This window comes from Pogoniulus pusillus, chromosome 23, assembly GCF_015220805.1.
Source record: "Pogoniulus pusillus isolate bPogPus1 chromosome 23, bPogPus1.pri, whole genome shotgun sequence".
In the NCBI taxonomy this organism is placed as follows: Eukaryota; Metazoa; Chordata; class Aves; order Piciformes; family Lybiidae; genus Pogoniulus; species Pogoniulus pusillus.
This window is the reverse complement of record NC_087286.1, coordinates 1,577,126-1,603,191: the sequence shown is the minus strand read 5'-3', so window position 1 is coordinate 1,603,191 and position 26,066 is coordinate 1,577,126. Positions and strand designations below refer to the sequence as shown.

At 55.5% G+C, this 26,066-nt stretch overlaps 3 protein-coding genes across 3 annotated transcripts in view; all 3 read right to left on the bottom strand.

Annotated features, from left to right (window-relative positions):
• LOC135185516 (macrophage mannose receptor 1-like) overlaps positions 1 to 16,345 on the bottom strand; it is a 66,888-nt gene extending 50,543 nt beyond the window's left edge. Inside the window, exons 1-6 of the mRNA XM_064162271.1 lie at positions 16,276 to 16,345; positions 10,251 to 10,649; positions 9,262 to 9,435; positions 4,867 to 5,025; positions 3,151 to 3,264; positions 1,645 to 1,791 (exon numbers count right to left, since the gene is read on the bottom strand). Coding sequence (XP_064018341.1) covers positions 1,645 to 1,791; positions 3,151 to 3,264; positions 4,867 to 5,025; positions 9,262 to 9,435; positions 10,251 to 10,649; positions 16,276 to 16,345 — 1,063 coding nt within the window. The remainder of the gene's footprint in view (positions 1 to 1,644; positions 1,792 to 3,150; positions 3,265 to 4,866; positions 5,026 to 9,261; positions 9,436 to 10,250; positions 10,650 to 16,275) is intronic.
• Positions 16,346 to 19,046: 2,701 nt separating this feature from the next.
• Positions 19,047 to 21,027, bottom strand: LOC135185515 (uncharacterized). Its single transcript, XM_064162270.1, has 2 exons — positions 20,953 to 21,027; positions 19,047 to 19,814 (listed from the first exon to the last, which is right to left on the bottom strand). Exons 1-2 carry the CDS (start codon positions 21,025 to 21,027, stop codon positions 19,047 to 19,049), a joined length of 843 nt encoding a protein of 280 aa, XP_064018340.1.
• A 1,118-nt stretch (positions 21,028 to 22,145) lies between these two features.
• The window catches only part of LOC135185552 (macrophage mannose receptor 1-like), a 52,679-nt gene continuing 48,758 nt past the window's right edge, over positions 22,146 to 26,066 (bottom strand). Inside the window, exons 27-28 of the mRNA XM_064162332.1 lie at positions 24,404 to 24,430; positions 22,146 to 24,015 (exon numbers count right to left, since the gene is read on the bottom strand). Coding sequence (XP_064018402.1) covers positions 23,774 to 24,015; positions 24,404 to 24,430 — 269 coding nt within the window. The 3' untranslated portion in view covers positions 22,146 to 23,773. The remainder of the gene's footprint in view (positions 24,016 to 24,403; positions 24,431 to 26,066) is intronic.

The following is a 26,066-nucleotide window of genomic DNA, read 5'->3' as shown; positions in this document are numbered from 1 at the left end:
TGGTGACTGGAGGCAGCCTGCATGGATCCACCAAGGGCAAGTCCTCCCTGGCCAACCTGGAGGCTTCCTACAGTGCTGTCACTCCAGCAGTGGGCAAGGGAAGACCAAGAGCTGTCATCTCTCTGGCCTACTCTAGAGCCTTTGCCAGTCCCCCACAACATCCTTCTCTCTAAGCTGGGGAGAGATGGATTTGGTGGGAGCACTGCCAGTGGATAGGGAGAGGGCTGGATGATGGCACCCAGAGGGCAGGGGTCAGCAGCTGGCTGTGCAGATGGGGACAGGTGACAAGTGGTGTCCCTCAGGAGCCCAGAGCTGTTCAGCATCCTCAGCAGTGATGCAGGCAGTGAGGCTGAGGCACCCTCAGCAGGTGTGCTGGTGGTACCAAGCTGAGTGGAGTGGTTGATAAGCCTGCAAGATGAGATAGAGCCACCCAGAGGGACCTGGGTGGGCTGCAGAGGTGGCTGAGGAGAATCTCATGAGGTTCAGGGAGGCAAAGTGCAAGGTCCTGAATCCAGATCATGGCAATCCTTGGTATCAATCCAGGCTGGGGGCAGATGAGATTGAGAGCAGCCCTGCAGAGAAGGCCTTGGGGGTGCTGGTGGGGGAGAAGCTGGGCAGGAGCCAGCAATGGGCACTGGCAGCACAGAAGGCCAAGGGCAGCCTGGGCTGCATCCAGAGCAGTGTGGGCAGAGATGGAGAGAGGAGATCCTGCCCCTCTGCTCTGCTGAGACCTCTCCTAGAGTCCTGGTGCCCTCACCACAAGAACTGCTGGGGCAGGTGCAGAGGAGGGCACAAGGATGACCAGAGAGCTGGAGACAGGTGAGAGTTGAGGCTGTTCAGCCTGGAGAAGAGAAGGCTCCAGGGAGACCTCAGAGCTGCATTTCAATATCTGTAGGAGACCTGCAGGCAGGCTTGGCAGGGACTGGTCAGAAGGGGCTGTGGGGACAGGACAAGGGCAATGGCTTGGAAGTGGAGCAGGGCAGGGTTAGGTTGGACATCAGGAGAGAGATCTGCACAGTGAGGGTGGTGAGACCCTGGCACAGGCTGCCCAGGGCTGAGGTTGAGATCCCATTCCTGGAGACATCCAAGCTCAGCCTTGCTGTGTCCCTGTGCAGCCTGCTCTGGCTGGAGGTGTCTCTGCTGCCTGCAGGGGGGTTGGGCAAGATGCCCTTGCAGGGTTTCACATGAGGCACTGCCAGTGCAGACCAAGTCATTCCCCCACCCACAGGGCTCTCCATGCTGAGCCTCATTAAGTAAGCCAGAGAGAACTGGAGCAGAAAAGTGATCTGAAGCAGCTTTGGTCTGTTTGCCTCCTGGCTAAGTTACATCAATGCACTGAAATCTGTGGCCTGCTGTTGCCAGAGTGCCCTGGAGGAGGAGTGAGACCTCTCTCAGCTTACTTTCACGCCCATGAAAATCCTTCTGTGGCAGGTTATGGCTTAGAGCAGTGCCTCTGGGGCTGAGAATGACAGTGCTAAATGAAACCTGCTCTTGTGGCTATGGGGTCAGCAGGTCCCAGGAACAACAAAGCATTTGGTTCTGTGCCACTCATCCAAGCAGAGGAGCAAATGACAATGCTGTGAAGTTCCATCTTGGGGGCACAAATGCTGTCTCTGTCACAGGGGGGCTCTCTGCTTGCCATACCTGCTGGAGGAGTGGGAAGCTCCAGCGTGGAGTTGTCCTTTTTGCAGATGTAGCCAAGTTCCAGCTGGCAGGGATGGGTTTCCCATCTCCCATCTCTCTTGGGGTTCAGTGCTGCACAGAGTTTCTCAGGCTCGGGCCCAGGGCTTCCTTCAAAGTGTCAAACCCAAATTATCTCAGGGTAGCACAGGGTTTATGTCAGCAGCTAAACTGTCCCCACGCTGTCAGCCTGTTGCTGTGGCACACACAGGCTCATTGCTGCACTTAGTTTTCTCCTGGAGATCATAGAATCAGAGAACTGCCAGGGCTGGAAGGGACTTCAAGGACCATCCAGTGCCAAACCCCCTGCCACAGGCAGGGGACACCTCCCACTAGATCAGGTCGTCCAGAGTCACATCCAGACTGGCCTTAAAAATCTCCAAGGGATGAGGCTTCCACCACCTCCTGGGCAACCTGTGCCAGGGTCTCAGCACCCCCACGGTGAAAAACTTCTTCCTAACATCCAAACTGAATCTCCCATTTCCAGCTTTGTTCCATTCCCCCCAGTCCTGTCACCACCCAGCACCCTGCATGGTCTCAGCAGCATTCTTTGAGCTCACTTCAGATACTGCAAGGCCACAAGAAGGTCTCCTGGGAGCCTTCTCCTCTCCAGACTGCACAACTCCAACTCTCTCAGCCTGCCCCCCTAGCAGAGCAGCTCCAGCCCTCTGAGCACCCTTGTGGCCCTGTCTGGACATGATCCAGGTAAGGAAATGCAATTTAAAAGCAACTCTCAAAACACTTCTGCTGCTGCTTGCTGCACAGCTCACCCCTTCTGCCCTACCTGACTGAGAGCAGTGGCCTCAGAGAGGAGACATCCCTGTAGCTTCTGTGCCAATTGTGGGCTTGCATTGAAGAGAGACTCAGCTTTGAGCCTGCACTGATGGGCTCTGCTCCAGGCCCCTCCCCAGCCTTGCTGACCTGCTCTCAACATGTTCCAGCATCTCAACATCTCTCTGCAATGGAGGAGCCCAGAACTGGACACAGCACTCAAGGGGTGGCCTGAGCAGTGCTGAGCACAGGGGCACAAGAACCTCCCTTGTCCTGCTGCCCACACTGCTCCTGAGCCAGCCCAGGATGCCATTGGCTCTGCTGCCCACCTGGGCACTGCTGCCTCCTCTGCAGCTCCTCTCTCCCAGCACCCCCAGCTCCCTCTCTGCCTGGCTGCTCTCAGCCACTCTGTCCCCAGCCTGTAGTGCTGCTTGGGGTTGTTGTGGCCAAAGTGTAGAACCCTGCACTTGGCCTTGTCAAACCTCACAGAGGGTTTAACTTGCTTAAGGCCATTCCTTGTCCCCTCCAGCTGGGTTGGTGCTTTTCACTGTCTCTGCTTCAGAGGGCAGCTGGGTTTAGCTCTGCCCAGTGAAGAAAAGCCTCACCCTGAGCCATGTAAGCTCTCACACACCTCCTCAGCCTTGCAGCTGCACTTCCCCACATCCAGCAGCACAATAACCATTAAACATCTGCTCCTACCTGGTGCCCAGTTCAGGTATCTGAAGGGAAGGGCACAGCTCCAGTGCCAGCTGCTGTTGGGGTCCAGGCGGTTCAGGCCGATCCAGAGAGAGGATCTCTTGCTGCCAATCAAGTCTGCATGAGCAAAGCAGTTGAGTTCCAGTGAGGGTTGTTAGGAAATGCTCTGCACATTCATAGTGTCACAGAATGGGTTAGGTTGGAAGGGAGCTCAAAGCTCAGCCAGTCCCAACCCCATGCCATAGGCAGGGACACCTCCCACTAGAACAGGTTGCTCAAGGTCTCATCCAGCCTGGTCCTGAACACCTCCAGGGAGGTGGTGGAGCACAGAAGCACCCAATGTGATCTTTGATCACATTGGGTGCTTCTGTGCTCCACCACCTCCCTGGGCAACCTGTGCCAGTGTCTCACCACCCTCACTGCAAACAACTTCTTCCTATCAGCCAGTCTTAATCTCCCCTCTGCCATTTCAAATCCATTCCTCCTCCTCCTGTCATTACAAGACCTTGTCAATAGTCCCTCCCCAGCCTTCCTGTACCCCCTTCTGATCCTGGAAGGTCACTCTAAGGTCTCCTGGAAGCCTTCTCTTCTCCAGGCTGCAGAGCCCCAACTCTCTCAGCCTGTGCTCATAGCATCTCCAGACCTCTGAGCATCTCTGTGGTCTCCTCTGGACTCCTTCGTTTAGAGGAAGAAAATGTCTCTGCTTAGTGATGTGCAGAGTCATGCACCTGGGGAGAAACAGCCCCAGGCACCAGCACAGCCTAGGGCTTGTCCAGCTGGAAAGACCTTGGAGCAGACAACAAGTGTGGTGTTCCCCAAAATCCACTGCACAGACACACAGACTACATTGGGCTGGAAGGGACCCTCCAAGGGCATCTTGCCAGCCCCCCCTGCAGGCAGCAGGGACACCTCCAGCCAGAGCAGGCTGCACAGGGACACAGCAAGGCTGAGCTTGGATGGCTCCAGGGATGGGATCTCAACCACAGCCCTGGGCAGCCTGTGCCAGGGACTCACCACCCTCACTGTGCAGAGCTTCCTCCTGATGTCCAACCTAACCCTGCCCTGCTCCACTTCCTAACCACTGCCTCTCATCCTGTCCCCACAGGCTCTTCTGAACAGTCCCTCCCCAGCCTGCCTGCAGATCCTCTTCAGATACTGAAATGCAGCTCTGAGGTCCCCCTGGATCTTTCTCTTCTCCAGGCTGAACAGCCTCAACTCTCACCTGTCCCCACAGCAGAGGTTCTGTTGCCCTCTGGGCATCTTTGTGACCTCCTCCCTACCCACTCTATCAGCTCCATCTTTCTCTTATGTTGGGGGCCCCACAGCTGGACCCAGCAGAGCAGGTGAGGTCTCAGCAGAGCAGAGCAGAGGGGCAGGATCCCCTCTCTCCATCTCTGGCCATGCTGCTGTGGATGCAGCCCAGGCTGCCCTTGGCCTTCTTCAGTATGTCCTTCCTAAACCTACCTGCTCAGGTTTGCAAGTACTCATCCCTTTGAGAGAGCAGCAGCAATGGAAGTGGTTTCCAACGGCAGCTCCACGAGTGGCAGAAGGAGCAGCTATGAGAAGCTGTTTGCAGTGCTTGTGCTGTTTTTCTCACCAGCACAGCTGCCATTTTTACATCAGCCTCTCACTGGCTCCATTGAGGCACTGAAATGCTGCAGTCAGTCAGGGAAAAAAACTCCTGCAAACTCTTTTGACACTCTCATGCTTTTGACTCACCTATTAGATACTCCTGCTCGTGGATCTCTGTGACACTCAGCAGTTCTGCCTTCTGCTGCTGGCAGCTCCTCCTTGCCTGTTGCCAGGTGAGGGCTGACTGGTGATTGACCTGGTACTGGGCCCCTGTCAGAGGATCTGTGCTCCAAAATGGGTCGTTGTCTGCAGGAGAGAGACATTCCACGTGGCACTGCCTGGTGGACACCTCACATCCAGAGCTGGGAGGGGATTCAGAGAACCACAGACACTTTGCACACTGATGTTAGAAGGATGATGGAGGGACTGGAACAGCTCTGCAGAGGAGAAGGCTGAGAGGGATCTGATCAATGTCTCTCAAGAGCTGAGGGGTGGGGGTCAGGACCACAGAGACACAGAATGTCAGGACCAGGAAGGGACCTCCAAAGCTCATCCAGTCCAACCCCCTCCCACAGCAGCATTACCTACAGCAGATCACACAGGAACACATCCAGGTGGGGCTGGACTATCCCCAGAGAGGGAGACTCCACAGCCCCCCTGGGCAGCCTGTGCCAGGCTCTGTCACCCTCACAGGGAAAAAAATCCTCCTCATGCTTCCATGGAACTTCCTCTGCCTCAGCTTCCACCAGTGCCCCTTGTGCTGGCACTGGGCATCCCCCAGCAGAGCTGGCTCCAGCCTCCTGCCACTCACCTTTGCATCCTTAGCAGCACTGCTGAGGTCCCCTCTCAGCCTCCTCCTGTGCCAGCAGCACAGCCCCAGCTCCCTCAGGCTCTGCTCCTAGCAGAGCTGTTCCATTCCCTTCAGCAGCTTTGGGGCTCTGTGCTGGGCTCTCTGCAGCAGCTCCCTGAGGTCCCTCTTGACCTGGGGGTCCAGGACTGGACACAGGATTCCAGTCTGCCTTGTGAAGTGAGGTGCTGGAGCTAATGGGACTCAGACCCCCCCAGACCTACACTCTTCTGTCAGTTTGCTTTTCTGAGTAAACCCCTAAGGCTTTGCCATGCACACTAGCAGAGAAGGACCTTCCCCCCCTGCTTTTGGCTTCCCCTGTCCCAGCTGATCAGCCCCAGGTGGGAGAAGCTGCTGTAGAAGGGCCAGTAAAGCAGAAGTGCTCACTGGCAAACGGCTCAGCAGCTCACCGAGGCTGGGCAGTCAATCACCGGAGAAATGTAAACATCTCCAGGCTTGGAAAGCAGCTTTCCAAGCTGTGCCAGCACTGACTGCATTTGCAGCACTCCAGGCTTGGGAAGGAGTGGGCATGTTAGCTGGCTTGGTCAGCATTCCCCTGCTCCTCCCCAGGGCCAGCTGCCTGTGGCTGGACACTTCTCCTCTGGGTCTTGATCAGTGCTCCGCAGGAGGGCATCAAAGCAGCCTCAGGAAGCCTGCAGGTGACACTGAGTCTGGAAGCAGTGTTGGGCCTCTTGAGGGTAGGAGGCTCTACAGATGGGTCTGAACAGGCTGGGTTGGTGAGCCAAGGCCAGCACTATGAGATTCAGCAAGGCCAAGTGTCAGCTCCTGCCCTTGGCTCACAACCACCACCGAAATGTGAGAGCTTGGGGCAGAGTGGCTGCAAAGTGCCCAGCAGAGAAAGACCTGGGGCTGCTGGTTGGCATTCCACTCAAGATCAGCCAGAGTGTGCCCAGGTGGCCAAGAAGGCCACCAGCATCCTGGCCTGCACCAGCAATAGGGTGGGCATCAGGAGCAGGGAAGAGATCACCTCCCTGTGTTCAGCACTGGGGAGGCCACCCCTGGAGTCCTGGGCTCAGTTTTGGGGCACTCCCTCCAAGCAGGACACTGAGGGGCTGCAGCAGCTGCAGAGAAGGGCAACCAAGCTGCTGAAGGGTCTGGAGAACAGGGCTGGGGAGGAGCAGCTGAAGGAACTGAGGTTGGTTAGTGTGCAGAAGAGGAGGCTGAGGGCAGAGCTCATTGCTCTCTGCAGCTCCCTGAGAGGAGCTTGGAGCAAGGAGGGGGTTGGTGTCTTATCCCAAAAAGGAAATGGCCTCATAATGCCCCAGGGGAGGTTTAGATCGGATGGGAGGGAAAATGTATTCCCAGAAAGGGTGGATAAGCACTGGGACAGGATCCCCTGGGAGGTGGTGGAGTGCCCATGCCTGGAAGCATTCAGACGCTGTGCAGGTGTGGCACCCAGGGAGATGGCTCAGCGTTAGTTTCTCATTGATCTGCTCCAGCCTAAGCGACCTGCTTTGATGGCTCTCTAAAACTCAGTGCCTGCATGGCTGAAGGAACTGGAGCTTAGATATTCCCTTCTGAGAGCTCCCCGGCAGCAGAACTGCTCCCTGGGCGATGCTGATGAGCTGTGATTACAGCTTCCCTTCTCCTTCTCTTCCCTCCAGGACAAGAGGTTGGATTTCGCCAGCAATTTGGGGCAAGAATGTTTCCCATCGCTGATTTGTTGCCAATTTTTAGCAGTCTCTTTGCGATGTGGCCTCAGGAGTTCCTGACAGTGACCCAACAATTGTTTAGTGCCAAATGCTTCACCTCTGCCAGTTTATACAGTGAGATGCTCCAGGTCTTTTCAAGCTACAGCACTCAGCACTGTGCCAGGAGAGAATTTTCAGGAATATCACAGGCTCCCAGGATGTTAGGGGCTGGAGAGACCTCTGGAGAGCTTCCAGTCCCACCCCCTGCCAGAGCAGTGCCAGAGGATCCAGCACAGGGCACACAGGAACACATCCAGACAGGGCTGGGAAGGCTGCAGAGAAGGAGACTGCACAACCTCTCTGGGCAGCCTGTGCCAGGGCTCTGGCACCCTCACACTAAACAAGTTCTGCCTCACCTTGAGCTGCAGCTTCCTGTGCTGCACTTCCCATCCCTTGCCCCTTGTCCTGTGCAGGGCACAAGTGAGCAGAGGCTGTCCCTGACCCTTCCTTGCTGACCCCCAGCCCTCAGCTCTGGGTAGACATTGCTGAGATCCCCTCTCAGCCTTCTCCTCTGCAGCCTAAGCAGCCCCAGGGCTCAGCCTCTCCTCCTCAGGCAGTGCTGCAGTCCCTCCAGCATCCCTGTAGCCCTCCTTGGGACTCTGCAGCAGATCCCTGCCCCTCCTGAACTGGGGAGCCCAGCACTGGATGCAATATTCCAGGTGGGGCCTCACTAGGGCAGAGAAGAGCTGGAGGAGAACCTCCTTCCAGCAGTGAGCATGGAGGTGGCAATGAACTGAGGCTGGTGTCCCAGCGCCGCAGTGCTGTTAACACAACCCATGCTGAGCCTGGTGCAGCACTGGAGCATTGGGTCTGAGGCAACGTTTTCAGTGCCTTCAGGAACACCACACTCTGGTGTGCTGCAGCTGCTGCACTCCTGTGCCTGCATTTATCTGCTCAGATAACAGTGTCCTGGAATGTGATTTGAAGGACAGGAAGGGAAAGGCTGACTGCAGGCTCAGCGAAACCTTTGATGTCCTTCAGAAAACAGCTTACATCCTCCCCTGGCCTGCAGACCTGCCTTGGCATACAGAACAGAGACTGGGCTGGGTAGGCAAAGTTCAATTACTGCTTCCCTGAGGAGCAAGGAGACAGGGAGAAGGTGGCTGTGAGCAGTGTCTCCGTTTTCAGATGGATTTCTGCTGAACGCAGGCAGAACTGAAGCTTTTTGGTGTTTTCCTGAGTGATAGATACTGATGGGCACCCCCAGGCTACTTTCAGCCTGTAGCACAACAGCATCTTCAGGGTTGGAAAAGAGCTTCAAGATCATCAAGCCCAACCATGATCCAACCACCAAGGCCACTGTACTCTATCCTGAAGGACCACAGCTACAGATTCTTCAACATCTCCAGGGGTGGCAACTCCAACACCTCCCTGGGCAGCCTGTCCCAACTCCTCTCTTCATCTCCATCCTAACCCTCCCCTGGCACAACTCCAGCACAGTTCTCTCCTATTTCTGCTTACTTGGGAGAGACCAACCCCAGCCTCACTCCAGCCTCCTTGCAGGCAGCTGCAGAGAGCAATGAGGTCTCCCCTCAGCCTTCTCTTCTCCACACTGACCACCCCCAGCTCCCTCAGCTGCTCCTCACACGATGCCCTCCAGACCCCTCAGCAGCCTCAGTGCTCTTCTCTGGACACCCTCCAGCCCCTCAATTCCTTTCTTATCTTGAACTGGACTCTAAGCTGTGTCCTCACCAGGGCCCAGTCCAGGGGCACCACCACTGCCCAGCTCCTGCTGGTCACACTGGTTTAGATCCAGGCCAGGATGCTGTTGGCCTTCTTGGCCAGCTGGGCACACTGCTGGCTCATGTTCACAGGACACATTGTCCCCCCTGTCAGGAATGCTATGGCACAGCAGAGACCTCGTGGAGTGCAATTAAGTGATGAGGAGTTTTGTCCCTTCCACATCCCGACGAGGCTGGCGGCGGTGCTGGAGTCAGCCAGCAGCGCAGTGTTGCAGCACCTGTGACAGCACTTGGGACTTACTGCCAGTGGGACAGAAGCCATAGAGATGGTCCTGCTCGAAGCTGGGGGTGGTGGCACACCAGAGCAAGCCGTCCGACCTGCCAGCCGCCGTGCACTCGCCCTGCCAGCTGCTGCCCAGCCGGAAGGGGAAGGCACAGGGAGCTCCGCGGGCGTTTCCTGCCAGCGTGAACAGATCTGAGGGGGAAAAGAGTAGGGTCAGGGGCTGGGCACGATGGTCATGGAGTCACAGCATGGACTGGGCTGGAAGGGACCTCCACAGCTCACCCAGCCCAACCCCTCTGCACTCAGCACCCCCACTAGAGCAGCTTGCCCACAGCCCTGCCCAGCCTCACCTGCAATCACTCCAGCCATGGGGCCTCAACCACCTTCCTGGGCAACCTGCTGCAGGGTTCCAGCAGAACTTGTTGCTCACAGCCAATCTCCACCTGCTCTGCTCTAGTTTGCAGCCATTGCCCTCATCCTGTCCCTGCAGGCCTTTGTACTGTTGCTGTATTAATGATACACCAATCCCATCCCTGGAAATATTTGAGGTGAGGCTGGAAAGGGCTTTGGGCAACCTTGGTCCAATTGAGGATGTCCCTGCTGAGTGCAGAGGGCTTGGACTGGATGAGCTTTGGAGGTCTTTTGCAGCCCAGCCCATTCTGTGACTCCCTGAATAGCTGTACAGTCTCACTAAGAGTGGTGGGCAGTTAACTAAAGGGCTTTGCTTAAAGCTCACATCTCAAACTAGCCTGGTCCCATCCTTGCTTTAGGAGTAAAGACAAGACCTGCACATTTCTTGCCCATGCAGCATTCTGTCTGTAGCTAAGCAACCTGCATCTCAAAGACAGGCACATCCTGGACGTCTTCAGGCCATCATCACGCAGCTCACCATTTCCTCAGGGGCAACAGCTAACGTTAGGCTAAGCAGAGCAGCAATCAAAGCCCCCTGTCCATGGTGGCAAAGGTGTGGGCTCAAGAAACCACTAAGATTAATCTTTCAGCTTCACCTTCATGGCCTCGAGCACACAAATCCTCCATGGTTCCGTAGATCTTCCAGCGCTGCCCCTCCGCTGGTCCTGCGCTCAGCACAGCACTGTCCTCCTCTCTTCTGCCAGCACTGAGGAACAAACTCTCCCCTGGCACAGCCAGGGTCCCATTTCTGCAGTCCCACCTCAGCAACTCACTTTTGGTGTCGCAGGAGTACAAGGAGATGTTGGCCTGGTTCTGCTTGTAGGGCGCTCCCAAGCACCGCGCCGAGGCCAGGCTCAGCACCCGCTGCTGGGACACCCACCGGAACGCCTGCAGCTGTGTGCCTGGCTCGCAGGCAGCTGTCCTCACTGCTCCAGAGCTCTGGGCAGCTAAGCACAGCTTGGTGTCCTCGTTGTACATTAGAAACGTCCCCTTGCCTGGAAAAGAGCACAGCAAGGAATGCATTGGTGGCAGCAGGAGGCGAGGGGAGCCTGGGAGGAATCTGTGCCACCTGGGCACTGCTGCCTCCTGTTCAGCTGCTTGGCCACTACCACCCCCAGCTCCCTTCCTGCAGGCAGTTTCCAGCCACACTGCCCCAAGCCTACAGCACTGCTTGGGGCTGTTGTGGCCCAAGTGCAGGAGCTGCCACTTGACCTTGTTGAAGCTCATCCCATTGCCACTGGCCATGGATGCAATCTACCCAAGTGCCTCTGCAGAGCCTCCCTACCCTGCTGCAGATCAACACTGAGGTCTTGTGTGACCTGTTCTAGTGGGAGGTGTCCCTGCCTGTGGCAGGGGGTTGGAACTGGATGAACTTTGAGCTCTCTTCCAACCTAAACCATTCTGTGAGGCTATGATTCTATGAATGCTGCCACCTAACTCTGCCACCTCCCAGCTCACCGCTGGCACACTCTCTGCATCAAAGTCATCAACAAGACGTTAAACAGAAATGGTCCCAACACTGAGGCCTGGGGCACTCCACTGACCACCACCTTTTGGCCCCTTTTGCCCAGCAGTGCTTTACCCAGCATAGCTGTGCCCACCCAGGCCATCAGCAGCCAGTGTGGCCATGAGAGTTCTGTGGGGAGCAGTGCCAAAGGCTTTTCCACAGTCTAGGTAGACATTACCCACAGCCTCTCCCTCATCCAGCAGTCATAGAATCATAGAATCATAGAATCATAGAATCAAGCAGGTTGGAAGAGACCTCCAAGATCATCCAGTCCAACCTAGCACCCAGCCCTAACCAATCAACCAGACCATGGCACTAAGTGCCTCATCCAGGCTTTGCTTGAAGACCCCCAGGGACAGTGCCTCCACCACCTCCCTGGGCAGCCCATTCCAATGCCAATTACTCTCTCTGACAACAACTTCCTCCTAACATCCAGCCTGGACCTCCCCTGGCACAGCTTGAGGCTGTGTCCCCTTGTTCTATTGCTGGTTGCCTGGCAGAAGAGCCCAACCCCACCTGGCTACAATGTCCCTTCAGGTAGTTGTAGACAGTAATAAGGTCACCCCTGAGCCTCCTCTTCTCCAGGCTAAACAGGCCCAGCTCCCTCAACCTCTCCTCATAGGATTTGTGCTCCAGGCCCCTCACCAGCTTTGTTGCCCTTCTCTGGACATGTTCCAGCACCTCAACATCCTTCTTGAATTGAGGGGCCCAGAACTGGACACAGTACTCAAGGTGTGGTCTGACCAGTGCTGAGTACAGGGGAAGAAGAACCTCCCTTGTCCTACTGGCCACACTGCTCCTGATGCAGGCCAGGATGCCATTGGCTCTCTTGGCCACCTGGCCATCTTGGCATAGAAGCAGATCAAGGTGGTCAGGCAGGACCTGCCCTTCATAAACCCCTGCTGGCTGGGCCTGCTCCCCTGGGTGTTCCCTATAGGGTATGTAAAGGTGCTTCAGGTGCCCTGCCCCATGGTCTTCCCTGGCACCGAGGTTTATAGTTTCCTGGCTTCTCCTTTCTTCCTCTCTTGTGGGCAGGTGCCACATTTGCTGCCCTCCAGCCAAGTGGCACCTCCCCATTAGCCAGGACTGCAGAGAAGTGATGGAGAGCAGCTTGGCAGGCACATCTACCAGCTCCTTCAGCACCCCTGGGTGCAGCCCATCCAGGCCCATGGGCTTGTGTGGGTCTAAGTCACCACTGACTCACTTATTGTGGTGACCTGAGACTGGGGAGGAAAAGTGCAGCTCCAGTAAATACAGTGCAGAGGAGTCAGAGCACAGAAAATGCCACCCACCACCACCATGGAGTGTGCTGAGCAGAGTGAGCTTTCTCTTGCTGACTGCCTCCTGACATGCACACTTCTGCCCAGATGTGCAGAAGAGACGTTGCTGGACAGGCAGAAGTTTGCTTTGTGCTCACGGCAGACACAGCTCCATGTGGCTGCATTCCTGCTCCCTGTAGGTGGTGAGGGAAGCTTCCTGACTCTTGCTGCAGCTCACCTGCTATGCTGTAGGGCTTTGTTTTAGGACAACAAACTGGGGAGGCATGCCTTGCTGTCTTGCTTTGCTCCAAGAGCCTCTCATTAGTACATCTTCATGAGAGGTCACTTTGTGCCACAACAACTCCAGGTCGGGGGCAGTGTGGCTGGAGAGCTGCCTGGCAGAGGGGTCAGGGGGTTGTAATAGACAGGAGCTGAACAGGGGCCAGCAGTGTGCCCAGGTGGCCAAGAAAGCCAAAGGCATCCTGGCTGGCATCAGAAATGCTGTGTGCAGCAGCAGCAGGGAGGGGATTGTGCCCTTGCACTCTGCTCTGCTGAGGCCACAGCTCCAGTGCTGGGTTCAGCTTTGGGCACCTCAACACAAGAGAGATGTGGAGGTGCTGGAGGCAGAGCAGAGGAGGGCAAGGAAGCTGGCAAGGGCCTGGGGAGTAAATGTGGTGAGGAGAGACTGCAGGAGCTGGGGAGGGTTAGTGTGAAACAGAGGAGGCTGAGGGCAGACCTCATGGCTGGCTGCAGCTACCTGAAAGGAGGTTGTGGAGAGGCTGCTGCTGGGCTCTGCTCACAAGTGGTTGGAGACAGAAGAAGGGGGAATGGCCTCAAGCTGAGGCTGGGGAGGGTTAGATTGGACAGTAGGAAAAAGTTTTTCCCAGCAGGAGTGGTCAGGGACTGGAATGAGCTGCCCAGGGAGGTGCTGGAGTCACCCAGCCTGGGTGTGTTTAAGGGTGGTTTGGCTGTGGTGCTTGGGTTAAGATGAGTCTTGCAGAGCGGGGTTCTAGGTTGGGCTTGGTGATCCTGAGGGGCTCTGCCAGCCAGGATGTGTTTGTGATTAACTCACACAGTGAGATCACAGACATCCTCCCAGGGTAAAGCCACAGAGGTGTGTCTGTGTGCTGCTGCGCAAGGACTGCAGGACCATAGACTCATTTTGGCTGGAAAAGACCTGCAGGATTATCCAAACCAACCATTCCCTGGCTCTGCCAAGGCTGGGGCTAAAGCATGGCCCTCAGCACCACAGCTCTGCCTCTCTGAAACACCTCCAGGGATGGGGACTCAGCCACTGCCCTAAGCAACCTCTGCCAGTGCTTATCAGCCCTTTCTGAGGCAATATGAAGCCTTTTCCTCTCATCTTGTCACTTGGTACTTGGGATAAGACACCAACCCCCACCTTGCTCCAAGCTCCTCTCAGGGAGCTGCAGAGAGCAATGAGCTCTGCCCTCAGCCTCCTCTTCTGCACACTAACCAACCTCAGTTCCTTCAGCTGCTCCTCCCCAGCCCTGTTCTCCAGACCCTTCAGCAGCTTGGTTGCCCTTCTCTGCAGCTGCTGCAGCCCCTCAGTGTCCTGCTTGGAGGGAGTGCCCCAAAACTGAGCCCAGGACTCCAGGGGTGGCCTCCCCAGTGCTGAACACAGGGAGGTGATCTCTTCCCTGCTCCTGCTGCCCACCCTATTGCTGGTGCAGGCCAGGATGCTGGTGGCCTTCTTGGCCACCTGGGCACACTCTGGCTGATCTGGAGTGGAATGCCAACCAGCAGCCCCAGGTCTCTCTCTGCTGGGCACTTTGCAGCCACTCTGCCCCAAGCTCTCGCATTTGGGTGGTGGTTGTGAGCCAAGGGCAGGAGCTGACACTTGGCCTTGCTGAATCTCATAGTGCTGGCCTTGGCTCACCAACCCAGCCTGTTCAGGCCCATCTGTAGAGCCTCCTACCCTCAAGAGGCCCAACACTGCTTCCAGACTCAGTGTCACCTGCAGGCTTCCTGAGGCTGCTTTGATGCCCTCCTGCGGAGCACTGATCAAGACCCAGAGGAGAAGTGTCCAGCCACAGGCAGCTGGCCCTGGGGAGGAGCAGGGGAATGCTGACCAAGCCAGCTAACATACCCAAGTGCTTGCAGGCTGACCCACTCTGCTGCCCCTGGAGCCGAGCCGAGCCCGTGGGCAAGGCTGCCCAGCACTGGTTGTGCTGTGACCTGTAGAGCAGGTCCAGTGCTTTACTGGCTCTGTGTGTGCAGCCTCCCTGATTGTTCAAACATCAATTAGAGCACAGCTCCCAGGGCCGTGGGTCATGAGCAAGTGACATTCACACTGCAGGGAATGTACTTATGGGACAGGAGGCAAAGGCTTTGCCCTTCAGTTCTCTGTGCCTCAAATCACAGGATCACAGAATGGTTTGGGTTGGAAGGGACCTCCACAGCTCATCCAGCCCAAGCCCTCTGCACTCAGCAGGGACATCCTCCTCTAGAGCAGCTTGCCCACAGCCCTGCCCAGCCTCACCTGCAATAGCTCCAGCCATGGGGCCTCAGCCACCTCCCTGGGCAACCTGTTGCAGGGTTCCAGCAGCCTCCTGCTGCAGAACTTGTTCCTCACAGCCAATCTCCACCTCCTCTGCTCTGCTTTGCAGCCACTGCCCTCGTCCTGTCCCTGCAGCCCTTTGAAATGCCCACCTGGTGAGGTAGCTTCACCCCCATGTCCATCTGAGAGAGCAATCACATAAGGGACACTGTGATACCTTCCAAAGCTCTAAAGTCAATTTTTAGGGCAAGGCTGAGGTGTTAGGGCACAGCCAGAGCTGGGTAGTGAAGAGAGCAGAAAGCATCAGGGAAATACTGGGAGGCTCTGGCAGGGAGAGTAAGTAGCTCTTGTTGGGATATCTGCACTTAGTCACATCCCAAGGTGTTCCTTGGGCTAGCTCAGTAATCCATGGAAGTTTCACTTCCTCAGAACTAACTTGGGAGCTAAAATCTGCTTTCTTCTTTCCTTCTGCATCTGGACAGAAAGAATTACATCTTTTTAAGGCTTTCCTTTCTTACTGCTAAGCGTTTTGTGTAGTGCCCTAAGTTTCAGCTGTCGTCTCCCATAGCATTTTTGGATCTAATAACAGGAGATCTTGCTGGAAACCGTGGGGTTTGTGCTTGGGCTGCCCTGGGAGCTTGGGTCCCAGCTTGCAAAGGACAGGGGTCACCCCAGTCTTGCACAGTCTAGTAGTGCTGGCACAGCTCACACAGCTGTTGGAAGCTGGGGTTTGTCTTCCATTCCACACATCCAATGAGTTGAAGGATAAAGGAAATATGCCCTTAACCTTATTCCTACCCTTGCACCAAGAGGGAGTTGTGATTTGGCAGCTTTACCGCTCCTATCCTTCCCCTGAAGGCTGCAGTGGCTATTCCAGAGGTGTTCTCGACTCTTTCTTTCACCACAGTACTGCAACTCACATCAGCCACAAGCTCCATCTCGCCCCAGAGAGCCTAGGGCTAGGAGATGCACATCCAGCATCTTATTGAAGTCCTATCCCCATTTGATTTTCAGTAACCCAGGAGCACACAGAGCAGACACAGCCAGCAGTTAAGTTATACCCCAAAGCAAATCTTTATCTGCATCCATGCCTCTGTCCTGACTTCTGACTCCCAGCTTTATCCCATCCCGAGGCTTCCCCTCTCTTTGGAAGTGACCCAGCATCCCTATCTGCCTTCCTTTTCAACTCCCAGGGGCCACTCCAGTCAGAGGGAATGCAAACTGCAGGGTGGGGAAGCTGCAGGGAAGCTTTGGAGAGTCTGAGAAACAAGCAAGGCAACAAAAGATGCCAACTCTCACACCCACTTTGCAGGAGATAACACACAAAGACTCACCGAGTGCCTGAAGAGAGGTGTGAAGGAAAGAGAGGAAAACTGAGACTGCAGGGAGGGTCAAAGCTTTCATTTCTTTCTCCTTCTTGCCAAGGAGATGGGCTGGAATGAATTGCTGCAGCAGCAGTCTTCAGGAGAGCAAGCGGTGCTGGCTGGGAGGGGTTTCGCTGGAAGAGAAAGCTCTGGGCTCTAAATAAGGAACTGCCTTGTCACATGTGGCTGCTGGAAGCCTAGAAACCAGTGCAAAATGCACACTTGCTCTCTGAAAGTGAGGTTTCCATCTCTTCAAATGCAACTCTCAAAGCCTTCTGCCGCTGCCCTGGGCAGACCACTGCAATGCCTGAGAGCCCTTCCAGGGCACAAATATCTCCTAGCATCCAGCCTGAACCTCCCTAGAGAGGAGCTCCTGGCCAGGGCTGCAGGGAGCTGATGAAGGCAATATCTCCAGTGTTGAGCCACACACTGTTGTCAGTGTCATAAATAACAGGCACAAACTGGCGTCCATGCAAGTTAAGGCTTTAATAGAGGTGCAGGAATCAAGCACTGCACAGGCCTGGGTGCGTGGGGAGGCTCTGCTCTGCCCTAACACACAGCCTTTGCCTTCAGCTGTCTCTTTTTATACCCTATTCTATTACAGATTCATTACTCATTCTAAGAAAAGGTTGGGTTTTCCTTATCAGTTTTAGGAATGGGAGGTGTCTCTTCCACACAGGTCTCCTTTTATCCGGTGGTCCCTCTGGTACTCTTTGATGAAGTAAGGGTCTTCCTTAAGTGTCCTCCCCAGGAACTTCAAATTCCTTTTTGTTCTTCTGTTTGCTCATGCAAAGGTGGTGCAAGGACCAATGCATTTCCGTTCAAATCCCCCTTTCCTCATGCAAAAAGGCTGTCTCTTCCACATGCCTCCCTCCTTCGCCAACCTTTACTTATTACTCTTATCTTAAGCCTATTGCATGCCTTTGATGGTGGTGCAAGCAGGAATGCAGTTCTATTCAGAATCCCCCTTCCTCCCTGTCTGTGACCTCTTGCCACGAGTTGATCGGATCGAACATATATTTCTCACATCAGGAGCTGAGCCTGAAAGGAAAGCAGCTTTGTGTTCTGGGATGGAGTTAAATCCAGTTGGCAGCTGGGCACAAGTGGTGTCCTCCCAGGGCTCAGTGCTGGGGCCTGTCCTCTTCAATGTCTATCATAGAATTATAGAATCATAGAATCAACCAGGTCGGAAGAGACCTCCAAGCTCATCCAGTCCAACCTAGCACCCAGCTCTATCCAAGCAACCAGACCATGGCACTAAGTGCCTCAGCCAGGCTTTTCTTGAAGACCCCCAGGGACGGTGCCTCCACCACCTCCCTGGGCAGCACATTCCAATGGGAAATCACTCTCTCTGTGAAGAACATCAATGACCTGGACGAGGGGATTGAGGCTCTCTCAGCCAGTCTGCAAGTGGCACCAGGCTGGGCAGGAGTGTTGAACCGCTTGAGGGCAGAAGACCATGCAGAGGGGTCTGGGCAGGCTGAACCAATGAGCCAAGGTCAATTGTGTGAGCTTCAACAAGGCCAGGTGCTGGCTCCTGCACTTGGGTCGTGTCCCAGGTTGAGGCTATAGGGTTAATTTTTTTTTCTGGGGACTAGAAGATTGTTGTTCCATGCCATAATTCTGCTGTCTCTTTACAGACTCACCACGAGGGCAGGTCGCTCTCCTTCCCTCCTCCTCCTGCCCTGAGTGTGTGGCAGGAGACACTTTATCGGGCACATGTAGGCAGGAGGCACTGGGGGGGAGGATTGGAGCACTGGGGAGTGTTAGAGTTAGGGTTTTTTGGGGGGGATGGGGCAAACTCCAAGGGGGTTTGCCATGATAATTGCTGTGCAATGTCTATGGCTGCATTTCTCTCTCTCTCTCAATACAACTCTGTGTTGTCTCTCCAGTTTGATTTGAGAGTTTAATCTCTGCTGTCTCTCTTCACAAAGAACTAGGACAGAATTTGGTGTCCCGCACAGGGAACGAGATGGTTGGTTTGGCATGGACTGAGCTGGAGGAAAACACAGAACTGGAGCTCAGGGGAAATGGTGCCTCTTGGTGAAGCTGGCATGGGGAGTTGGCAGGCTTGGAGGAGTGAGCCGCTCCCCTCCTGGGTGGCGCAGGGGGCAGAGAGAAGCGGCGAGAAGCGAGTTGGAAGGTCTGCGGCTGATGCTGTGGGACCCCCGCCCCTGAAGCGGCCACGGCTGCTGCTGCTGCTGACCCACAGCAGGGTGCCGAGGGGGGGCAGCGGAGCAGGCAACCCCCTGCGTGTTTGCCCCTCCCGGCCGGGATTCGCGGGCGGCGCAGAGGCAGGCGGCTCCGGCCGTGCCGGTGGCTCCAGGCAGCGTTCCAGAGATGGCGCCAGGCGGGGGCAGCGCTGCCCTCCGTGGCGGGCTGAGGCCATGGTGGCCTCCCTCTGGCTGGGCGCAGCCGCCGCCTATGCAGGGCATGAGCCGGTGGCTGCGGGAGAAACGGCCGTGCCTTGGTACCCTTCCTGTCCCGGCACAGGCAGCGAGTGCGGGCAGGCTGCGGCTGCAGGCGGCGAGCCCGCATTGGGAGCGTGTCCTGCTGGGCAGGATGCGGAGAGCGGCGATGGGGATCCCCTTCCCCGGCGGCGACTCAGCCTCGGCTTTACGGTGGCGGAGCTGGCGGTGCCGAGCATGGGAGGGGGTTTGCCCCGCTTCCCGAGCACACCGCCTGGCTCTGCACGGAGTAGCCAGCCAGGAGTAGCGGCAGCGGCAGCCCTAGTGCCGAGCTCAAGCGGCAGGGCGAGCCGCAAGGGTGCCCTGGCGGTAGCGGTGGGGATGGACACTCCCGGTCAGGCAGTGGTGGGGATGGACACTCCCGGTGAGGCAGCGGTGGGGATGGACACACTCCCGGTGAGGCAGCGGTGGGGATGGACGCTCCCGGTGAGGCAGCGGTGGGGATGGACGCTCCCGGTGAGGCAGCGGTGGGGATGGACGCTGCTGGTCAGGCAGCGGTGTGGATGGACGCTCCCGGTGAGGCAGCGGTGGGGATGGACGCTCCCGGTGAGGCAGCGGTGGGGATGGACGCTCCCGGTGAGGCAGCGGTGGGGATGGACGCTCCCGGTGAGGCAGCGGTGGGGATGGACACTCCCGGTGAGGCAGCGGTGGGGATGGACGCTCCCGGTGAGACAGCGGTGGGGATGGACGCTCCCGGTGAGGCAGCGGTGTGGATGGACGCTCCCGGTGAGGCAGCGGTGGGGATGGACGCTCCCGGTGAGGCAGCGGTGGGGATGGACGCTGCTGGTCAGGCAGCGGTGGGGATGGACGCTCCCGGTGAGGCAGCGGTGGGGATGGACGCTCCCGGTCAGGCAGCGGTGTGGATGGACGCTCCCGGTGAGGCAGCGGTGGGGATGGACGCTGCTGGTCAGGCAGCGGTGGGGATGGACGCTCCCGGTGAGGCAGCGGTGGGGATGGACGCTCCCGGTGAGGCAGCGGTGGGGATGGACGCTCCCGGTGAGGCAGCGGTGGGGATGGACGCTCCCGGTGAGGCAGCGGTTGCTGTGAACAGCACTGATCCCGTTCTCTTCCCTAATCTGCCACCTCCTCCTCGACCACCACCAGAACCTCCTCCTTCTCAGCTCCCTGTGGAGGTAGAGGTGCTGGGAAAGGCTGAATAAATATGGAGTAGAGTGGGGCAGGAAGATAAGGGCAGGGACTGGTGGTGTGGGGGTGCACTGCTGAGTGTGCAGCCAGAGCGGAGGAACTGCAGGACGAACCCTCAGGGGTGGTGGATGGCCTGGTACAAGAGACAGGTGGAAGCATGGGACCCTTGTAGGTACTGGAACTCATCTGTGACAGAGAGATGGAATTCATCTGTAACAAAGGGGTCTTCACTCCTGCATGCGTGAGAAGCAAAGTGGAGCAGCAGCTTGAAGAGAATGGAAGTGAACTGGACTTAGCTGCCCCATTTGAGTGCCCAGGGGTGCAGACACACCGTTTGAGATGACTGTGGACTGAGCCAGATTGTGCTGAGAGGGACTCTAGGAGAATCTGCAATGAGTGACTGAGACTTTGCAGTGGGCGGCTGCTGGGATGCACTGACTGCAAAGAGTTGAGTCAGAACGGACTGGGACTGTCCATGATTTGATGTTGAGTGCTGCTGAGCACAGTGCAGATGGAAACAGAGTTCCTTTGCTTGTGAAAAGGATTTGTTGGGAGAATTGTATGGGTGTTTTCTGCCTTAGGGTAGGGGTACAACCTGCCCAAGGGGTGGTTATTTCCTGGTGGGGGAAGCCCAGGGCATGTGTGTTGGGCAACGCAGGAGGGTGGCAAGATCAAGTGCAAGTTTTGATTTGGACTGAGACAGTTTGAGTTTAAAGAATGTACATGTTGTTACTGAGCCTCCTTCAGATAGTGGATGTCATTGGAGAGGTCCCGTTGGATGAGAGGAGTTGTGCCCAGGATCTGAGCGACAGGTGGGTTTGAAGGGAAGCACTGGAGCAGTGCAGGATTCAGATGACACTGCTCACTGTATAGAGACTGTGTCTAGATAGAGGTGCAGTGTGATGAGCAGGAGTGATGGGGGTGAATCCAGGGGTGGAATGTCCCAGGTTGAGGCTATAGGGTTAATTTTTTTTCTGGGGACTAGAAGATTGTTATTCAATGCCATAATTCTGCTGTCTCTTTACAGACTCACCACAAGGGCAGGTCGCTCTCCTTCCCTCCTCCTCCTGCCCTGAGTGTGTGTTGGGAGCCACTTTATCAGGCACATGTAGGCAGGAGGCCTCCAGAGGCTTGTTTAGGCCTCTGTGGATGGTAGAGGCACTGGGGGGGGGGGGGGGGATTGGAGCACTGGGGAGTATTAGGTTCTTCTTTTGGGGGGGGGATGGGGCAAACTCCAAGGGGCTTTGCCATGGTAACTGCTGTGTAATGTCTATGGCTGCATTTCTCTCTCTCCAGATACAACTCTGTGTTGTCTCTCCAGTTTGATTTGAGAGTTTAATCTCTGCCAGCCCTCTTTAAACAAACTATGACAGGTGACAAAAACTCCATGCAGCTTTCCAGGCCTTATGGGCAGTGGCTGGAAAGGTGCCCACCAGAGAAAGGACCTGGGAGTGTTGGTCCACAGCCAGCTAAGGATGAGCCAGCATGGGCCCAGGTGGCCAAGAAGGCCACCAGCATCCTGGCCTGTATAATGAATACTGTGACCAGCAGGAGCAGGGCAGGGATTGTCCCCTGATACTCAGCACTGGTGAGGCCACACCATTTTGGGATCCCACTTCAAGAGAGACATGGAGGTGCTGGAGTGGGTCCAGAGAACAGCAGAGCTGCAGAACAGGGTTGGTGAGGAGCAGCTGAGGGAGCTGGGGGTGTTTAGTCTGGAGAGGGGAGACCTCAGTGCTCTCCACAGCTTCTGGAGAGGAAGTGGCTGGACCAGAGGAAATGGCCTCAGGTTGCCCCAGGGGAGGTTAAGGTTGGAACTAAGAAGAAACTTCTTCACTGAAAGATTTCCCAAAGCCTGGCACAGGCTGCCCTGGGAGGTGTTTGCATCCCCACCCCTGGAGGTGTTTGCAAGAGGCAGAGATGTGCTGAGGGCCATGGTTTAGCCCCAGCCTTGGCAGAGATGGACAATGGTTGGACTTGAAGGTTTTTTCCCACCAAAATGATCTTATGACTCTATTCTCAGCCTCTCCTCACAGGGCTGTGCTCCAGGCCCCACACCAGCTTTGGTGCCCTTCTCTGGGCATGTTGAAGCTTCTCAACACCTTTCTTAAACAGAGGGGCCCAGAACTGTTTCCTCCTGCCAGCCTCTCAATGTAAGTGGCTGATGGGATCAGCAAATCCTGTCAGATTTGCATTTGCTGTGTGAAGCACCTGGAGACATTGGCATGCAATGCATTGGTCCTTTATTGGGAGAAGCCTTTGCTCATACACGATACAAAACATTCAGAGCTGTGGAGCCTTGCTGCTTGCAAAGCTGTGCTTGCTTTGCACCATCCAAGGAGAGAAGCACAAGTACCTGCACTGCACTTTTATTGCTGTGTCCTGGCTAAGCCAGGAGCAATAATCAGCCCTGTGAGGAGAGGCTGAGGGAGCTGGGGGGGTGCAGCCTGCAGCAGAGGCGGCTCAGGGCAGAGCTCATTGCTGTCTGCAGCTGCCTGCAGGGAGGCTGTAGCCAGGTGGGGTTGGGCTCTGCTGCCAGGCAGCCAGCAACAGAACAAGGGGACACAGCCTCAAGCTGTGCCAGGGCAGGTCTAGGCTGGATGTTGTTCGGAAGTTCCTGGCAGAGAGAGTGATTGGCACTGGAATGGGCTGCCCAGGGAGGTGGTGGAGTCTCTGTGGCTGGAAGTGTTGAAGCCAAGCCTGGCTGGGGCACTTAGTGCCATGGGTGATAGGTTGGACTGGATGATCTTGGAGGTCTCTTCCAACCTGGTTGTTCTATGATTCTATGGTCTGGTTGCTTGTCCAGGGCTGGGTGCTAGGTTGGGCTGGATGAGCTTGGAGGACTCTGCCAATCTGCTTGACTCTATGAGTCTGTGACAAGACACTGCCATTAACAGTGTAAATGTATTCTGACAGCACTGATGTGCCTTGACCTATTCTTCCTTACCCAAACTGTGTGAATCCAACCCACTTTGACAGCAATGTGCAACCTGCAGGATTGCCTCTCTTGGTAGCATGAGATTGGGTTTAAACTTCCCCCAGTGTGAGCTTGGAGGTCTCTTCCAACCTAGTTGATTGTATGATCAGCTCCTGTAAAGCTCTGTTTACTCCAAGCACCTCTGCCGTTGGTTAACTGAGCACACTTCAGCATGTGGTGCTGCGACACAGCCTCCAAGTGCAGGCTGTGGGGCTGAGTGCTCTTCAAAAGGAGTGCTCACCACATCTGTGTGTGCTGCTGCTGCTGCCCTAAAGATCTCTGGTGATCTGGAAGTCTGGAATGCATTTTCCCACTGCTTCTGTCATTTTCATGCTTGTTTGAATGGACATTTCGTGCAGTGCTGAGTCACAGTCCCAAGAGGGTTTCTTGAAGAGCAGAGAGTGAGAGCTCTCCATCCTCTCCACAGCAACGAATGCTGATGGTGCCTATGAGGTGCAGCTAACTTTGACTAAGATCTCCTTTGTTCCAGCTAGAAGATGGTCACAGGCTCACAGGATGTTAGGAGTTGGAAGGGACCCAAAAGGATCATCCAGTCCAACCCCCCTGCCACAGCAGGAGCATACAATTGAGTTCAGGGCACACAGGAACACATCCAGACAGGGCTGGAAAGGCTCCAGAGAAGGAGACTGCACAACCTCTCTGGGCAGCCTGTGCCAGGGCTCTGGGACCCTGACAGGAGAGAAGTTCCCCCTTGTGCTGAGCTGCAACCTCCTGTGCTGCAGCTTCCATCCATTGCTCTTTGTCCAATCTCAGGGAGCAGTGAGCAGAGCCTGTCCCCCCTCTCTCCCCGTCCTGACCCTCAGCCCTCAGTTAGTTACAAAGATTATTTTAAGCTTAACCATGCAGTTTGGCTGTCTTAGACCACACTCTGATCATGTTTTTCTTCTTGGGTGGCATCATCTTCAGCTACCACTCCAGTGAGGACACAGCTGTGTTCCACCAGCGTGCTGCTCCGTCTTGCCTCTCCTTCAGCCTCTCTTAGAGTCCTCACCTTGATTAAGAAGTAAATCATGAAGCCCATCCCTAACAAAATGATGAGGAGCAGAGTAAGTACAATCCACACATTCATGTGTCTATGTGCTTGGTCCTTCTTGGCACCTGTGAATAAATACCAGAAGTGGGTGAAGGAAGAACACTGAAAATTAATTGCTTTAGTTTCTTTCTCAGCTACTGGGGGGGAGGGAATCTACCTCCATGTGGAGGAAAATCTATCACCACATCTCTATGCCAGTCCACCTCATAGATCTGAGGATGCAAAAGGAGGAGCAAAGAGGAGGTGCTCAGTTTACCCAAGCACCTAGTTCGAAAGTGTCTCATAGGCAGTGCTCAGGGGGATTAATTAATTTAGTGGCAATTAAATAAACAAAGCTCACATCAAAATAGCACATAAAAGGCAAAGAAATCCTAAATACCAATTCAGTCAATAAATCCACACATTTCTTCTCATGCCCCTGAGAAACCATGGGGAAAGAAGAACGAATCCTACCTTCCATGTCTGTAGCTGCTTTAAGAGCTGTGAAAGAGAAAGGCAAATGCTTAGTCAAGGTCACACTTTCATCCTGACAAAGCTCTTGTACCCTGTGCACCAAGATGTGGACCATCTGCTGAACGAGCAGAGACCAAAAGGTGTGATTGATGCTTAGCTTGGTAAGTGTAGTCTTTTGCATATGAAAGCCACTTTCCTGCTTCTTTTTGAACACCCAAAGATCCTGCAGGCACAAGTAGGTTCTGACTGGTTTGGAGAGACCCCCTCTTCTCCCCTGCTTAGCAAAACTTCCCTCTGAGTGTCTGGGAAGCCTGGGAATAACTTGAACCAATGCTGAGGATATTCACAGCGTCCCAGGATGTCAGGGGCTGGAAGGGACCTCTGGAGAGCTTCCAGTCCCACCCCCTGCCAGAGCAGTGCCAGAGGATCCAGCACAGGGCACACAGGAACACATCCAGACAGGGCTGGGAAGGCTGCAGAGAAGGAGACTGCACAACCTCTCTGGGCAGCCTGTGCCAGGGCTCTGGCACCCTCACACTAAACAAGTTCTGCCTCACCTTGAGCTGCAGCTTCCTGTGCTGCACTTCCCATCCCTTGGCCCTTGTCCTGTGGCAGGGCACAAGTGAGCAGAGGCTGTGCCTGTGCCTCCCTCGCTGACCCCCAGCCCTCAGCTCTGGAGCTCTTGCAGCTCTCCTTGGGACTCTCCGTCAGATTCCTGTCCCTCTGGCAGTGGCAGCTTTCCTGTTCTGCACACAAGCACACACAATTCTGTGCTCCACAACCTCCCTGGAGCTATTCAGGACCAGGGTGGACGAGGCCTTGAGCAACCTGTTCTAGTGGGAGATGTCCCTGCCTATGAAACTGGATGAGCTTTGAGGTGCCTTCCAACCCAGCCCATTCCAGGACTCTGTGGCTCCATGACTGTTCTCTGTACAGTGTCACTGCAGGTAGGGGCCACTCACAGCCCAACCCAACAAATAAAGTATGTCTTGACCCTGGCTTGCTGCTGATACACACCACAGAAGTCTTGACTGTCTATAGTCTCTATTGCTCTAACTCCCCCAGAGAAAGAACTAAGAGTTGCCCTAAAAGAGTTTTTCTCCCATCTCTCTGACGCTGCTAAAATATGCCCAGCTCAGCTACTTCCCCCACTCCAGCTGCATTTTTGCTCTGGGAAGGGAAAAAGCAGAACCTCAAAACCATCTCAGACCTCAGGGTTGCGAAACAGGGCAGGGAACTGTATGCTTTAAATTCCCTTTCCCCCACCCAGTTTTACAGTGCAGCTCCACAATGCCACACGGCTGCTTGGCTCACTGCATTCTGCTGTCTCTGCTTCCTGAGCAAAGCAGATGGTGCTCAGCCACACAGAAGCATGAGATGGCCAAAGAGAAGAGGGAAAGGTCTAAGCAAAGCACTGCTTCCAAAGGTCACTCTGTGCACTGTGGACATGTGGTTCCTAATGAAATGAAATTGCTTCCTCCAGCCCTTGCTGGAGCAGTCTGCATGCCAGGGAGCAGGAGGAAGAAAAGATGATGTCTGCTGCAAGCCTTGTCCACAGAGAGGGAATGCTAAGTCAGGTAAAAGCAGTGTGGGCAGCAGGGCCAGGGAGGGGATTCTGCCCCTCTGTTTCACTCTGCTGAGACCCCACCTCCAGAAAGGTCTG

Coding starts and splice junctions, on each gene's coding strand:
- LOC135185515 (XM_064162270.1), bottom strand. CDS start 21,027: ATGTGCCTGATAAAGTGGCTCCCAACACACACTCAGGGCAGGAGGAGG. Junction 19,815..20,952: donor GAGAGCGACCTGCCCTTGTG/GTGAGTCTGTAA, acceptor TGCTGTTCACAG/CAACCGCTGCCTCACCGGGA.